Source organism: Ranitomeya imitator, chromosome 5, assembly GCF_032444005.1.
Source record: "Ranitomeya imitator isolate aRanImi1 chromosome 5, aRanImi1.pri, whole genome shotgun sequence".
NCBI lineage: Eukaryota > Metazoa > Chordata > Amphibia > Anura > Dendrobatidae > Ranitomeya > Ranitomeya imitator.
Window position 1 is genome coordinate 57331010 of NC_091286.1, and position 14654 is coordinate 57345663.

Below are 14654 nucleotides of genomic sequence, written 5' to 3' on the forward strand. Positions count from 1 at the left end.
CCAAATACCCTTTGCATTTTTTTTTTACAGCACACACAACATATTGCAATTTATTTTACTTATTTTTTTTTAGGTATAATGCTGCTAACTAGAAACCTTAAGGTTCAGGTGTCATCAGTCTTAAATTTTGTAAATGACATCCCTCTTTACACAAGCTGCGGCTCAATCCTTAGGAACACATGTACAGAGACTATGCAAAACAGAGTTGCCCTAGTTTGTCACTTCAGTGGTTAAAAGTTCTGAAGAAATTCCTGTGACACCCTTCATGTTGCCAATACTGTATGATTTGTGGTTGCACATCTGGGCACGGTTTGCTGTCTTGAGTTTTGGCAGAATAGAACTTTTTTGAACAAGTTACATTAAATTTCACAGAGCAATTCACTCATTGTTGAGCTTTACTACAAATTGCGTTGTCTTTTTGTGTGAACTAGGCAGCCTTGTAATATTAATCCTTACTGCCCATGTCCCTAGCTACACCTCCTTTTTAAAGAGGACCTTTAGGGTATGTGCACACGTCAGGATTTTTTCCTGACAAAATCCGGAGAATTCTGCCAGAAATCCGCGTGCTTTTTTCGCGCGGATTTCTCGTGGAATTTACGCGTTTTTGAAACGTTTTTTTGCGTGGATTTTTTGCTGATTTTTCCGGAATGTCCATTTTTGATAGGAAATCCACAGAAAATCCGCAAAAAGATAGAGCATGTCCGGATTTTTTGTGGTATGCGTTTTTTTTGCGGAAAAAAACGCTAACATATGCACAAAAAATGCGGAATGCATTATAAAATGATAGGATGCATAATGTTAGCGTTTTTTTAGCGGATTTATAGCGTTTTTATGGCGAAATTCCGCCAAAAAAAACGCTAAAAATCCGGATGTGTGCACATACCCTCAAAGGGAATCTGTCACCAGGTCTTTGCCAACCTAATCTGAGAACAGCATATTGTAGAGCCAGATATCCTGATTCCAACAATGTGTCACTTACTGGACTATTTGCTGTAGTTTTGATACAATCACTGTTTTATCAAGAGGAGTTTATCACTAGACGACTAGTAATCCTGCTGCCATGTAGTCCTCCATTTTCTTGAGCTCTGTCAAACCTTATCCCCACCACTGATAGACAGTTTTTTGCCTATGCACAGTGTACACTGAAAGCTGCCAATCAGTGGTGTGGGCGGGGTTATACAGAGCTCAGTATTCAGAGAACTGCTAGATCTGCAGCAGATAAAAGTGATTTTTATCAAAACTGCAGAAGCAGCATTATTAGAATGAGTGTATCTGCCTCTACATCAAATTGCTCTCAGATGGGATAACAAAACCCTGTTGACAAATTTAATCTTTAACTGCGATTTTGAATTTAACTCCTTTACGACCAATGACGGACTCAGCACGTCATGAGTAGGTGTCAGTTCCCGCATCATGATGTGCTATATCCGTCATGATTTTATAACTGTCAGTACGTGTAAGGACGAAGTAACAGTTCAGTGCCGACAGCTGAGCGGCACAGGAAGAGGTGTGGAGATCCGCGCCATCAGTCCGCGCACTCAGAGCGCTGTGATCGATCAGTCATTCTGACCGACTGATCACAGCATGATCGTGCAGGAGATGCTGAAGTATCAGCACTTCCTGGACAATCGTCGCAGGAGCTCGGCGCTGCTAATGGCCCGAGCCCCTGTAGTAACAGCCAGGAATGATGCCAGCGCTGCCAATGACTGTTTACATCCCCATCGCCACATTTAGGAGTCTGTGAGAGGGAACGCCCGCAAAGGTGACAGCTGCAGCCTAGCTCAGCCTCCACTCCTGAGATAACATTTATCTTACATACTGGAGAACAGAAGCCAGATCTGAAAAAGTGTCCTTTCAACCAAAGAAAAAAAAATGTGCTTCTAAAAAGCTCAAGCATAAAAAAAACAAAACACACAAACAACAAAACAATAATACAACTTACAGAAATGTTTCTTTTAAATGTTTATTGTATAATATAAAACTACAAAAAGACTGCTCATTTCCATGTACATTTGCCCAATCGTTTTGCTCTACAGCCCATACCTACAAGTGAATACAGTAATTTGATATCAGTCGTGTCTGTCGTATTGCATAGAAAAGGCACAGCTGTAAGGTCTGTAGGAGGAAAATGCGGCCTTCATTTAGACAGTGAAAGTTTCATGCATTGCCCAATTCTAAAAAAAAATAAAAAAAAAAATTGTACATTTTCTGCAATGAAAAAATAATAAAATTTTGCATAATAGTCAGAAGTTTGGTGTTCTAGAATTCAAAAAACATGTGAAAGAAGAATTTTTTTTTAGTTTGTCTATTGAGGGATATGTCATGCAATGAAGATGGCATAAGAAAAAAAAGGCACAAATTATAAATTTGAGGTTTGTTATATAAAATACATATAAAGGGTAAACTTAGAAATATTTTCATTTTTGGGATAAATCTGTAAGCGGTTGTGGAAATAAAACTAAAATCCATTAGAGGGCAGGCACAACGAAGTTTGATTTATTTCATAGATCGTGTATAGAAATGTTATAAGATATTTTTCTATTACTAATTAACAGTTTATTGTGTAGAATACTTTAGCCTTCAGCAATATGAACATAAAAAGTCACTAAAAAAAAAACCAAAATAATAAATTAGCAGAAGTCAAGCCGTGGTATTCCAGATTCCAATCTGCATTATTAATGGGATTTCTTTTTTTAACATATATTTGGGTAGAGTATTTTAGTAAAAGACTGATTAAAATACAATAAAAAGGTACAAAAGCCGAAATCGTAAATAGTGTTAATATTATACTTAACAAGAATAATTTTAATGGCAGAGCTGGGTTGGACAATAAGCAACAGGTATGAGAACTTTTTTAATACTTTGAAAAAGTTTAATAGTTTTAAATCAATTTGTGTACACATTTGGAAAATCCAGCGGTCAAGAAAAAAAACAAAAAAACTTAAAGGGCTTGTCCAAAATAAACAAAACCGTTCTGCTTTCTTGCAGAAACAGCGCCACCCCTGTCCATTGACTGTGTCTGGTATTGCACCCCAGCTCTATTAAAGTAATGTTTAGTAGACAGGTGTGGAGCCGTTTTTGACAGCAGCTATGGTTTTTATGATACAAGACAACCACTTTATCTTTGGGATTTCGAATACTAGAACACCAAACTTTTTTTTTTTGTTTGTTTCTTTTTTTAATTTTAGAATGGAAGGGTATGGCAAACATTTTCCTATCCTTGCCTCACACCCACGTTTGAAATGGACATACATTCCTAAACAGAGTACATTCCTACCATACATTCTGTACATGTTACAATCCAGATGTTAGCTTCACAATAAAATAAATATATTTACAAAAAAAAAAAAACGAAAAAAAAAACAACAAATAAAAAATAACTTAAGGAAACATCACTTCAAAATCATAGCTGATCGGCTCTGCTCAGTTCTTGTCATCTCATTGCACATGAGTGTGTATAACATCTTTCTATTGGGGTTTTAACCCTCAAACTGACTTTTTTCTCCCCAAATAATTTTACATTAAAAAAAAGTATATTAAAGTAAGATGCTCTTAAAAAGGACTGGATTCGTTCATGTGGCATGCAGGTTTTCCAAAAACAATAAATCAAATTTAATTAAAAAAAATAAATAAAATAATTAGAATTTGCTAAGTATCAGAAGAGTAGCCAATTTGTATTTATTTTTGTAGTTTTTACTATTTTATTAAGTTTTCACATAGTATATTTTTTGAGAAATGCTTTTTTATTCGGTACAAGGTGGGCAAAATATCCATCAATTTAGTTTTTTCTTATCTTAATTTTGTGCAAATAAACAGGATCAAAGTTGTTTTTCTCTGTTACACCCATTCACCTTTACGCAGTTGTTTTAAATGATACTACCTTCAGCCACCACTAGAGGGAGATAAGGAGCTTACTGCATACTGCTCCCAGTGAACTCCAGCAAGATATGAACTCCCCCTGGTGGTGGCTTCAGGTAAGTGTAGAAAAATGTTATTTCCTCTGTAGTGGTAAATCTCCCACCTGTAATGGGACTGATCGAGAAGACACGATAGGGTATTGCAATTTGTTTATAGAATAGTTTAACTGGCTCTAAATATGAAGCTTAAACACCCATCCATCCATTATTGCATATTGCCATAAATGTTGAGCCCTCTCCAGTTTATATCACACCATTGTTAGAAAATTTGGAAAATAAATATTATAAATTATAAATGTAATTGCCTTGAAAAAAAAAAATAAAAACACTACTTAAAATTTAAAATAGTATTAAAAATTAAATCATCTATACAAAATGGCTATCTTTCCGGGCCTCTGTTGAAAAAAAAATTATACATAATATAAAATACATAATCATATCATCTTTATTATATATTTACATATTTCAGCATGGTGTTGCCCGATTGTAAACTCATTTTGTAACTTAAAATATGTCCCTTATAGAATGAAATCATACATGCTATAAAATAAATAAAGTTAAAAGAAATCTATACGTTTTGTTTAGCAAATCATCTGCAACTGAGTAATTTCACATTTCCGTATATACGTATTCGTATATACGGTATATATATATTTATCAGGCAAACGTAAATACAAGCCTTTCACAATCATATACTCCCCGCGACCACAGCCATTTCATGGACTCCTTTGTAAATGTGGTCAGTGTGGTGCCTTAAAGTGACTATCACAGACAAAACCCAAGCTGATCAACGGCAAGAAGTGAGCAGAGACCGCTTTATAAATCGCCAGATGACATAAAAACTTAATTTAAAATTTCTTAAATAAATTAATATAAAAAGTAATTTCTAAAGAAGCAATACACATTTAAAATAGTAGGTTGCGATCTGTAGTTAACAGCTAACAGTACCATACAGAAAGCAAAGAAATACTGCAGAGTCTAGAGAAAGGTCTTGAAACATTTTTCATTTTTTTTTCCTTAAAATCAGCAACACCCTTATAAAACCCATGATAAATCAAAAGTTGTTTCTGATACATAAGTCTTAAAGAGGACGTGACACCAGATCAGTTTTTGCTCTGGTTTTATTCTCACTACTCTTCGGAGTATGCCATTTTTAGTTTTGTTCAAATCCGACATACGGTTCCAGAGATATGGCCTTTTTAGTTAGTGCTACTTTTGATGATCTTCTAAAGGGGCGTGTCTCACGGGATAATTATGCAGAGCACTCTAAAGACACACCTCCATAGCATCCTGTGAGACACTCCCACCTAGTAAAGACCATAAACAGCGGTAAATAAAAAGGCCCATTTCTCTGGAACCGTAAGATGGATTTCAAAAATACAAAAACTGGAATACTCAGGAGAACAGCGGGAATAAAACAGGTGTGATAACAGGTCACTTTCGACTCAGTGAACGATCCCCTTTAAGATCTTGTAGTAAGGTGACCCATTCAAGACAGCCACCTAATGACATTTTTGACTTGCATCCACCTTACAAACATACAAGACGACATAATTTTCAAAATTAAATAGGAAGGATAAATTAAAAAGAAAGAAATTAACATTTTTTGTTTACACGAAGTATTGGTAAGAGTGAACAAATATACAACAAACTGATGTAAAAGTACTGAAACAGCAAAAGATAAGTGATGATGTCACGCTTGACAAACCCATTAAATATGGGACGATTTGACTACTTCCAGACAATCTAAGGAATCTCATACAATGGATAAAAGCAAAGTGACTCAAATGAAGGCAAGTCATGTACTGCAATGGTAATAGTGTGCTGAAAAGTAATGTGTTACCTTAAAACAACCAATACAATTTTTTTCACTTTTTATTTTGACCACAATTAACCACTGGGTTCATACAGCATTTTCCTGTTTAAAATTTACCACCAATCCTTTTAGCATCAGATTTGGAGTCGCTTCATAAATTTGGCGGGAACCAAAAGAAGAAAGCTTTTGATCGCGTAAGCCCATTTTATCACTAATAAGGACGATAAGTTGTATAAAAATTGCATACAAACCCAGTTATGGGCAATTTATGATTCTGACAATGGTTACAGAAGTACAATGCCTCTAAGACATGGAGGACATGGAATACAATGTCTTTTGTTGAGAAGAATGTTGGCTGCTAAAGTTCATCTGTGCCACTTTTTCCCCCTACAAAAATGTGAATGAGCCATAGTGAAGACTGATAGAAATATATAAGGGTTTCCCTATAGAATTAGCTCAGCAATGGTTCTTATGAGGTAGCTGGGATGCGTTTATATGCAAAAAAAAAAGCGAATAGAAAACCCAAAATTTTGATGAAGAAACATCTAAGTGGACCTGTCTTTGAAGAATTTGCTTTACAGTAAATGAGTTCTCCACAATTTAGAAGTAAATCAATCTCCGTTATGAAGTGTGTGTGCGTGTGGGGGACTTAAAAGGGTTATTCTCAACTGGCAAGATATCATCAATCCACTGGGTAAGTGATAATAAGCTTCTTGGTGGGGGCCTGAAGATGCCAAGAATGGCATTCTGAAATGCTTCGTTTAAAGAATCCTAGGGGTGGCCATGTGTGCACGCCACCGCTCCATTGTCTATGGGGCTGCTGAAGCACTGCACTCAACGATCACCGGCAGTCTCATCGACAATGAAAGGAGCGGTGGTGCGTGAATAACCACATCTAAATTTACCAACAGTGGCAATAAACATAAGAGGGCAGATATATTCCCTAACTCCACCATAATCATACCTATATAGGTCAAAAGGATGAATATTGCATTAAGGAGAGATATTTTGCATACTTTTCCCAAGGATCATTGCCTGAATGACCCTCTATCTTTAGCTGGAAATCCCTATAGCATATCAGTACCTTTTGAAAGGTTGTTGAGAAGGAACAGCAATGGAATAGGACTTGCTGAAACCTTTTCCCCATGATTACAGACACAATTAAATCTCTGGCCAGCTTCAATCGATAACTGTCAGTCAGATGATGGCTCAGCCAATCAGATGGTTCATCTGACAGCTGTCTTCTCCCGACTGCCCGTCCACAGGCGCACTCACTCTGCAGACTCCTCCCAACATCATCTGTCATGTTAGAATCGGGAGACCTCCATACAAATTTGATTGTCGACCAAGCTCGCCAATATTGACAGGTTCGACCAATATTAGTCTAATGTTTCTAATGGAGATTTAAAGTCTCAAGCCATGTTTGGAGCTCACATACAATGAAAATGTATATATTAAGAAAACACTGATAAAGAGTCGCCAATGGCAAGCCACAAACATGGAGGGGCAGTATTTTAGGTCATACATGCTCCCCATTACTTGGGACGTATGCCTCATCAGAACTGCAGATACAGATGGTCTTTGGTCCTAATTCAGAGGATACTTGACTGGTTACAGCTTGGTTTGTGTCGCTGGTAACACATTTGTTCACTTTGGACATGAACGGGAAGGCACATGTCTGATCGATAAAAAGTTGGACACAACACATGGAGGACATGGCTGCATTTCCCCTGCGTTGTATAGCTGTTCAGGCTTTACAAGATCAAGGCAAGTAATTGTAGTTTAGTTCTGCAATATGGCGCTGGACTTTATAAGAAAGTATTTTATTCTGTCAGGCATTCAATGAAGGTGGAGAAACAAAAAATGGGTTGTGATAACAGTAAAGGTCGTGGACTCTATTTCTTAAATGAACAAACCTTGCCAGAAAGCCTCGCCCTACTTTAATATCAGTTTACCTAAACACAATATTAAAAGGGTGGTCCTGTTTCAAAAACCCAAAGACACAGAGTGTCTGTCTGGAGGACCTGTCCGCTTCTGCGTCACAAAGGCAACCCATTGCTTTGAATAGGCATGGTGTAATTTTTAAAGTCCCCTGTGGAGGAGCTGTAGGGAAAGTGATCATTTATCACCAGGCTTGTTCGCTGATTGCTACTGGCGGCTAGTGGTCTCAGCACTTGCAGGTTTCGAGATCTGTTGTGAAGTTGATTAAAATGGACAACCCTATTTAATAGCAGAACCACATTGCGTATCATGACTGCCTCTACATATTGTTCATGAAAATTTTCAGTTTTCTAGTAACTTGATAATTATATTGAATATATTGACGTTGATTCAGTCACCAAATGATTATCAAGAGTGTAATGGTGACAATATTTCTTGAGTATACATTCATGCAGCTATAAACCGGAGAGAATTTTAACTTTTTGTTCATTTTAAAGGGAAGCCATCATCAAAAAATTAACTATTGTTTAAATCGTGTGTTTCTTTTTAAATTTAGCATTTTTTTTTTAAATATTATTTTAATTTATTTATTTTTTAATAATCTTGCAATTTTCACAATGACCACTGGGGCTTTTTTTAGACTCCTATTTCCTGTCCTATCAGGAAGAGTTTTCAGCAAAGGCTCTTTATCATCAGAGGCAGGATTACAATGACAGGAAACAGCTCTATGCACAGCTGATAACACAGGATCCACCATTCACAATAAGCGATGTCACAGCTCACCCTGCCTTCACAATGACCTTTGCTCGCGTTTATTAGACACTTCAACACAAAAAAGATAGGGTCTGAGTCTGACCATTTTGGCTATGTACATGTGTTGTTTCCTGAAACTATAGGAAGTTAGAGCCTAAAAAAAGCCCCAGTGGCCAGTGTGAAAGCTGCAAGATCTCTTTTTAAAAAAAATAAAAAATACATGCTAACATAAAAAAAGAACACAAAAACATGATTTAAACAATAGGTCATTTTCTAATGATATTAGAGAAACTGGTGGAAGTCTGTGACGCAGTCAAGTGGAGTCACGTAAGTGAGAAAATAACACTTTTCACAGGGTGAGCAGAATATTTACCAATTACATGCCATTTTAGCAACTACCTCAATTTCTTTAAAATACAGCTTAAGTAAGATCCTACTTTTTAAATTTGTGCTGAACCGTAGAACCTAGAGCTAAAAAGGTATGGACCGATATAGTACATTTCAATTGGGAAGGAAATTCATACGCAAATCCTATCAAAATTACTTTGTCGTTTCATACATTACTTGTCTCGGCACATTTTTTTTTCGCTTTTCTTCTTTTCTAAAAAAAAAATCAATATAATAAAATGACAGAATCTGTACAAAAATATATATTAAAAAAACATTTGGACAAGTGGGATCTAAGCAGCCAGGTATATGCAATTCTTACTGAAAAAGCAGTAATTGATGCCTCCAATTTTTCCTCCCAACCTAAAATGCCAAAAGGGGTGGGGGTGGGGGAAGGGTATAGGTTACCAAAATAATAAAATTTACCTCTTGCAATAACCCTAATTGAAAAAATAGACAGTTCTGCACATGCAATCTACAGCGTTCCCCAACATACTTCTTGTGCTTATATACGGACAACTTAATTGACGTTTTAAGTAGTCGCTTGACAGTTTTGTATGAAATCTTCAGTGGACTGTGGTATGACCCTCCTTGGAGACGAACTTATAAAGGATCTCCAAAGTGGTCATATGGAAGGCACTCCAATACAGCGTAATGCAATATCTAAACAGGATCCTTGATTTCCAAAAAAAAAAAAGGCAAAAGTATGCATGCACAGTGCTGTGAATGTGGGGTAAGGAGTTGAAGAGTATGTAGAGCTTTTTTACGACCCAACCAAAACCTCCATTATGTGATCTAATTCTGTGAGGTCCATCTTAAAAGGCTGATTTGGGGTTACCGGTTGGTTGCTATAAGGAGACAACGTTTTGAGGAGTTCATCTGGTGCCATTTTTGAGGCTGCTCCAGTATTGGATGTGCAAGGATCAAAATCGTACATGGACGTGTCAATGTCAGAAAAAAGGATGTCATCTAAAGTTAGGTCAGTAAGAAAGCCGGTGGAGGTCGTTAATTCAAAATTCCCTGGAAGAGAATCCATTAGTTTTGGCTCACTTGTTCTATTCTCATGTGTTCCCTCAGGCTTAAGGGTTCCTGCTGCAACAGGTTCAACTTTTAGATGGACGGCTGCTTCTGCAGTGGCCTCTATGGAGGTAGACGATGGACATAGCTCCTCAATTTCATCCAATGCTGAGGAGAAACTGTCTTTTACTGGCTGGACAAGAGGCGGTGGTGTTAATTTGCTGCTAGAAATATTCTGCTGGACTGTTTGGGAAGTGCAATATGTGTCCTCCTCAAGCAGAGAGGCAGGAGTGAGGCAAGACTCTAGTGGTGTAGTGCTTATTAAGTCAGTGGGTTGAAGAGGCTGGGAGTTGAGATGGCTAAAAGCAGGCTGAGCCTCCTGGTACGTGTCACCAAGAGGATCAGAAGTCTGTGAAGTGCTAATAAAAACAGGCTTCAAGCTGCCTTCTTGTTTAAGCTCCTCCTGTATCCGTCTCAACATGTTATTAATTAAAACTGTTTTCTGCAAGCTTGGCTCCGTCAGTGGCCTGTGGTTGTAGAGTTTCATAATGGAAATGTTGAAGATAGTCTGGCGCTGTAAAGTGTAGGATACTTTCGATGGCCCGTCTGTTGGAGACACCACTTTGCCTTCCAGCCCATCTTCATGCTCGTCAAACTTTCGCTTTCCCGGTTTAGCCAACATATATCTAAAAGACAAGGGCAGAGGAAAAATTAAGTTGTGACGATTGTCAAATTGTGAGTGTCGTCTGAAAAGAGCCAAATGTATCCTTAATTTAGTGAAATGAATAACAGCATATTATTATAATACAGAAAACAATCGGCCAAGACATTAAAAGGGGTTTTCCACTACTATAACAACTCCCTTCGGAATCCTTTTGTTTCCCCACAGTAAAATAACAACACCTATACTCATCTCCGATGCTGACGCTATTCGAGCGGTGTCGGCACTGGCTCTCCCGGTGATTGCATGACATTGTTATGTCGCAAGATCCCTGTGATCAATTAGCGCTGGCTTCACCCTCCCCTCCTTCAGACAAATCAAGTTATCTGGAGGAATTCAGAGAGCCGCTGCATCATTCACTTCTTCGGGATGTCAATTTTATCCGTAGGAGAGAAGAGTGAAGCCAGTGCCGATTGGCCACAGGGATCGCATCACATAACCGTGCCACACACGTCCCAGAAGAGGTGGCGCGTATAGGTGTTATTAAAAATAGGGTAGTGTGCGAGTAGTGGACAACCCCTTTAAACCACTCAGAGGAATGATAACCCAAAGCTAGCTGACGCATGTAATGGATGAAGGCTAGCTTACCTAATAAAAGTCCACATAAGAGCTAGTGTAATATAAATTTCTGACATAGTTCTTTTGTTGGACACGTTTACAGGTCTTGTGGCGTCAATGCCTTGATAGGTCAAAACTTTTTCAGCCCCATAAGGGGGACCATCACAATATTAGGCAGGTGGTTTTAATTGTACAGCTGAACAGGTTAAAATGTGTTAAAACAAAAAAGTGTTGTTCTTTTTTGTTCTATGACTAAAAATTCCAAGGGTGTGATAATACTCAAAATCCAAGAAAAAGACTGAATAATTACCCGATGACTTGATCTGCTGATGATCTGGTTATGTAATGTAATACAATTTAGTAGTGAGCTTGTTTGTTCTATAATCTGAACCCAGTGATATGTCAGCAAAAGTATCTGTATGCAAAATGTTTGCGGGGACAGGCTCTTCTGGTGTCAACAGGGCAAGCGTTTCCATCTTCCCTTTCGGACTGCTAAACAATAGCAAGCAGTCTACCTCAAAGCTGTAAAGCAGCCTGCAGTCACTGAACATGACCTTTTCTTATCTCGTATGAGTGCTATCCATGATTTTCACGGATAGCACTCATACATATGATATTCTATGGGGCTGTGCACATGTCTGATTTTTTTCATAGAACTGAGTGGTCAGTGGAAAAACATCGGAGTCATGTCTGATTTTGATCTTGGGGGATCTAATCAAAATCAGTAATGCAGGTCTATAGGACTGTGAAAAAAAATCTGACCGCACTCAGATGAAATCTGAGTGTGGTCCAATTTTCATGGACAGAAAGTAATGGAGAAGGTGGAGAAACCTTTTTTTGTGTGTTCCCGCCACATACAAGAACAAACTGATGCCATTCTGATCAAACCCTAATCAAAGTCTAATCATGCGTTTTTTATGCATGTGGAGAAATCGCTCCTGTTAACCTACCCTAACAAAGAGATTAATATGCAGGGACTGAACAGGACATTAATTTTTGTTTTCACTGTTTTTTTGGATTTACAGTGATGCACATATAAAAATGTGTGTGTACATTATTGCCATCAGTATGTCAGCTTGTCTCGTTAGCATAAAAAAAATCCACTCTTCTGCCAAATAAATAGTAAAAAATGTACTCAGATAACAGCTGTGTGCTGCTGTTTTTTTGGGGGGTTTGTTTAATCCAGCACTGGTCACTACTGAGCATGGACAAAGTGCAGCACAGATTCATCTCATCTACGACTCCACAGCACTGGTCACTACTGAGCATGTACATAAAGTGCAGCACAGATTCATCTCAACTCCGACTCCACAGCACTGGTCACTACTGAGCATATACATAAAGTGCAGCACAGATTCATCTAAGCCACGACTCCACAGCACTGGTCACTACTGGGCATGTGCATAAAGTGCAGCACAGATTCATCTCAGCCACGACTCCACAGCACTGGTCACTACTGGGCATGTGCATAAAGTGCAGCACAGATTCATCTCAGCCACGACTCCACAGCACTGGTCACTACTGAGCATATACATAAAGTGCAGCACAGATTCATCTCAGCCACGACCCCACAGCACTGGTCACTACTGAGCATGTACATAAAGTGCAGTGCAGATTCATCCCAACTCCGACTCCACAGCACTGGTCACTACTGAGCATGTACATAAAGTGCAGCACAGATTCATCTCAGCCACGACTCCACAGCACTGGTCACTACTGAGCATGCACATAAAGTGCAGCACAGATTCATCTCAGCCACGACTCCACAGCACTGGTCACTACTGAGCATGTACATAAAGTGCAGCACAGATTCATCTCAACTAAAAGCGGAGATTCTTAGACCAGGAACAGAACAGACATTAATAATAATAATAATAATAATAATAATAATAATAATAATAATAAATAATAACATAAACATAACATATAACATTTATAGAACATTTCAGAACATTCCCAAATTCTTATGAAAAACATTGACAGCACATCTTGCATGGTACTACTGTACCCAATGCATTATATATTTTAGGAGTCAGAGTCAGTACATTTTATACAGACTGCACCAAAAGGGACGACGACTCCATAGCCTTGGTTTAATCCACGACTTAGATCAAAAGGTGGGAATGTCTGGGTCCACAAAAATAAAAAACACGGACATGTGAACATCCCCATAAATTACATGTACGGTAAGTCGAAAACGGACGTCTGAATGAGGCCTTTGGCGCCGTCTCAATGCACACACAAAAAACCCAAACAAAACAATAAGAATACAGTTATCTACAAACAACTGGTATCTGATGTGGGTTTATCCAATCAGCAGTGCCCCTTCGTGGCCTTGGACCCCAGAGGGGCTGTTAGAAGGCCCAGGTAGTGCTCAGCTTCATCACAGTGCACGTTGCCTATATGTCTGAAAGAAGATACTCTCAGTAGGAATAAATTTCATTTTCACTTTCAGCAGAGCAGACGCACAGGCACCTTTCTAACAACCTGCAGATTAACTCTATACCTGCACGTTAATATGGTGTTATCCGACATGACCAGTTCGTTTAAAAAAATTTCAAACCTGAAAAACAAAGTCCATCATAGTTTTGTCCACATTAAAACACACAGCTCCTGGGTGCGAGCACTATTCTGCTCATCAGCTGTGCGTTCTCTATGGACAATAAAGGCTCGAGAAGATTTGGTGAGTACCACAGAAATGTTTTCCCTTCATATATGAAATACATTAGATTGGGGTGTCCTTTTTTTCAATCAGAATATATTATTATTGGGCCCCGCTTTCTATTTTTACATACATACAAGATAATACTAATAGGTATTTATGACTTAACACTTAGAAAAATGGCAAATGATTGGTTCCAAAGTCAACTCTAAATGGGGTTGTCTTCCACAGGACCCCTGCACCTCTACTGTCAGGGTCTGGGCCCACTGGATGACCCTCTGGAACTTTAGTCAGTCAGTTATCCCTTACAGCCAATTCTACTAAAAGAAAGTGATCTACAAGGCATTTTTCTATATCCATCTCAAAAGAGTTACCCAAAATTTCTCTCCATTCCCCTGCACTACTATACAACCAACATGCATACATTTAAATCCAAATGACCTAAGCACAAAGCTTGGTCACATTCCGTACTAGTACAAAAGACCACAGTACCAACCCATAGAGAAATAAATGATTGGCACAAGGAATGTAAAATTTAACAAATTTTATTTTGATAAACCAACAATTAAACATACATCATAATTACCTAGGTACCTCAAACCACAACTAGAAGCCACTAGGCGTAGGGCACAAATAACCACAACTGCTATATTTGTAAATAATAAGAGATAGAACCGTACAGTATAACATATCACATACACATGGTACCTCCCTATGCCATACTTAGTTTAAGCCACTGGCGCACGCCTAAGTGGCAAAACAAGCCGAGGGAAACTGTCCATGTGCTTAATAGGCTGCCTGCATAGTGTAAAAGTATTCCAATAGCGAGTATATAAAGGTGTATTACCTGTATAGTGCCCACGTCCTAATGTGCGACCCACC

General features: G+C 38.3%; 1 protein-coding gene across 2 annotated transcripts in view; it reads right to left on the minus strand.

The window, feature by feature from the left end:
• Positions 1-1949: 1949 nt before the first annotated feature.
• SERTAD2 (SERTA domain containing 2) overlaps positions 1950-14654 on the minus strand; it is an 86148-nt gene continuing 73443 nt past the window's right edge. Inside the window, exons 2-3 of one of the 2 annotated variants that reach the window (XR_011321909.1) lie at positions 9241-10517; positions 1950-9028 (exon numbers count right to left, since the gene is read on the minus strand). Coding sequence is in view for 1 of the 2 variants with exons in the window: in XM_069768712.1 (XP_069624813.1) it covers positions 9578-10513 (936 nt within the window). In the remaining variant the exon portion in view is untranslated. Of the gene's footprint in view, positions 10518-14654 lie in introns of both variants that reach the window. The other variant, XM_069768712.1, reaches the window with a different exon arrangement.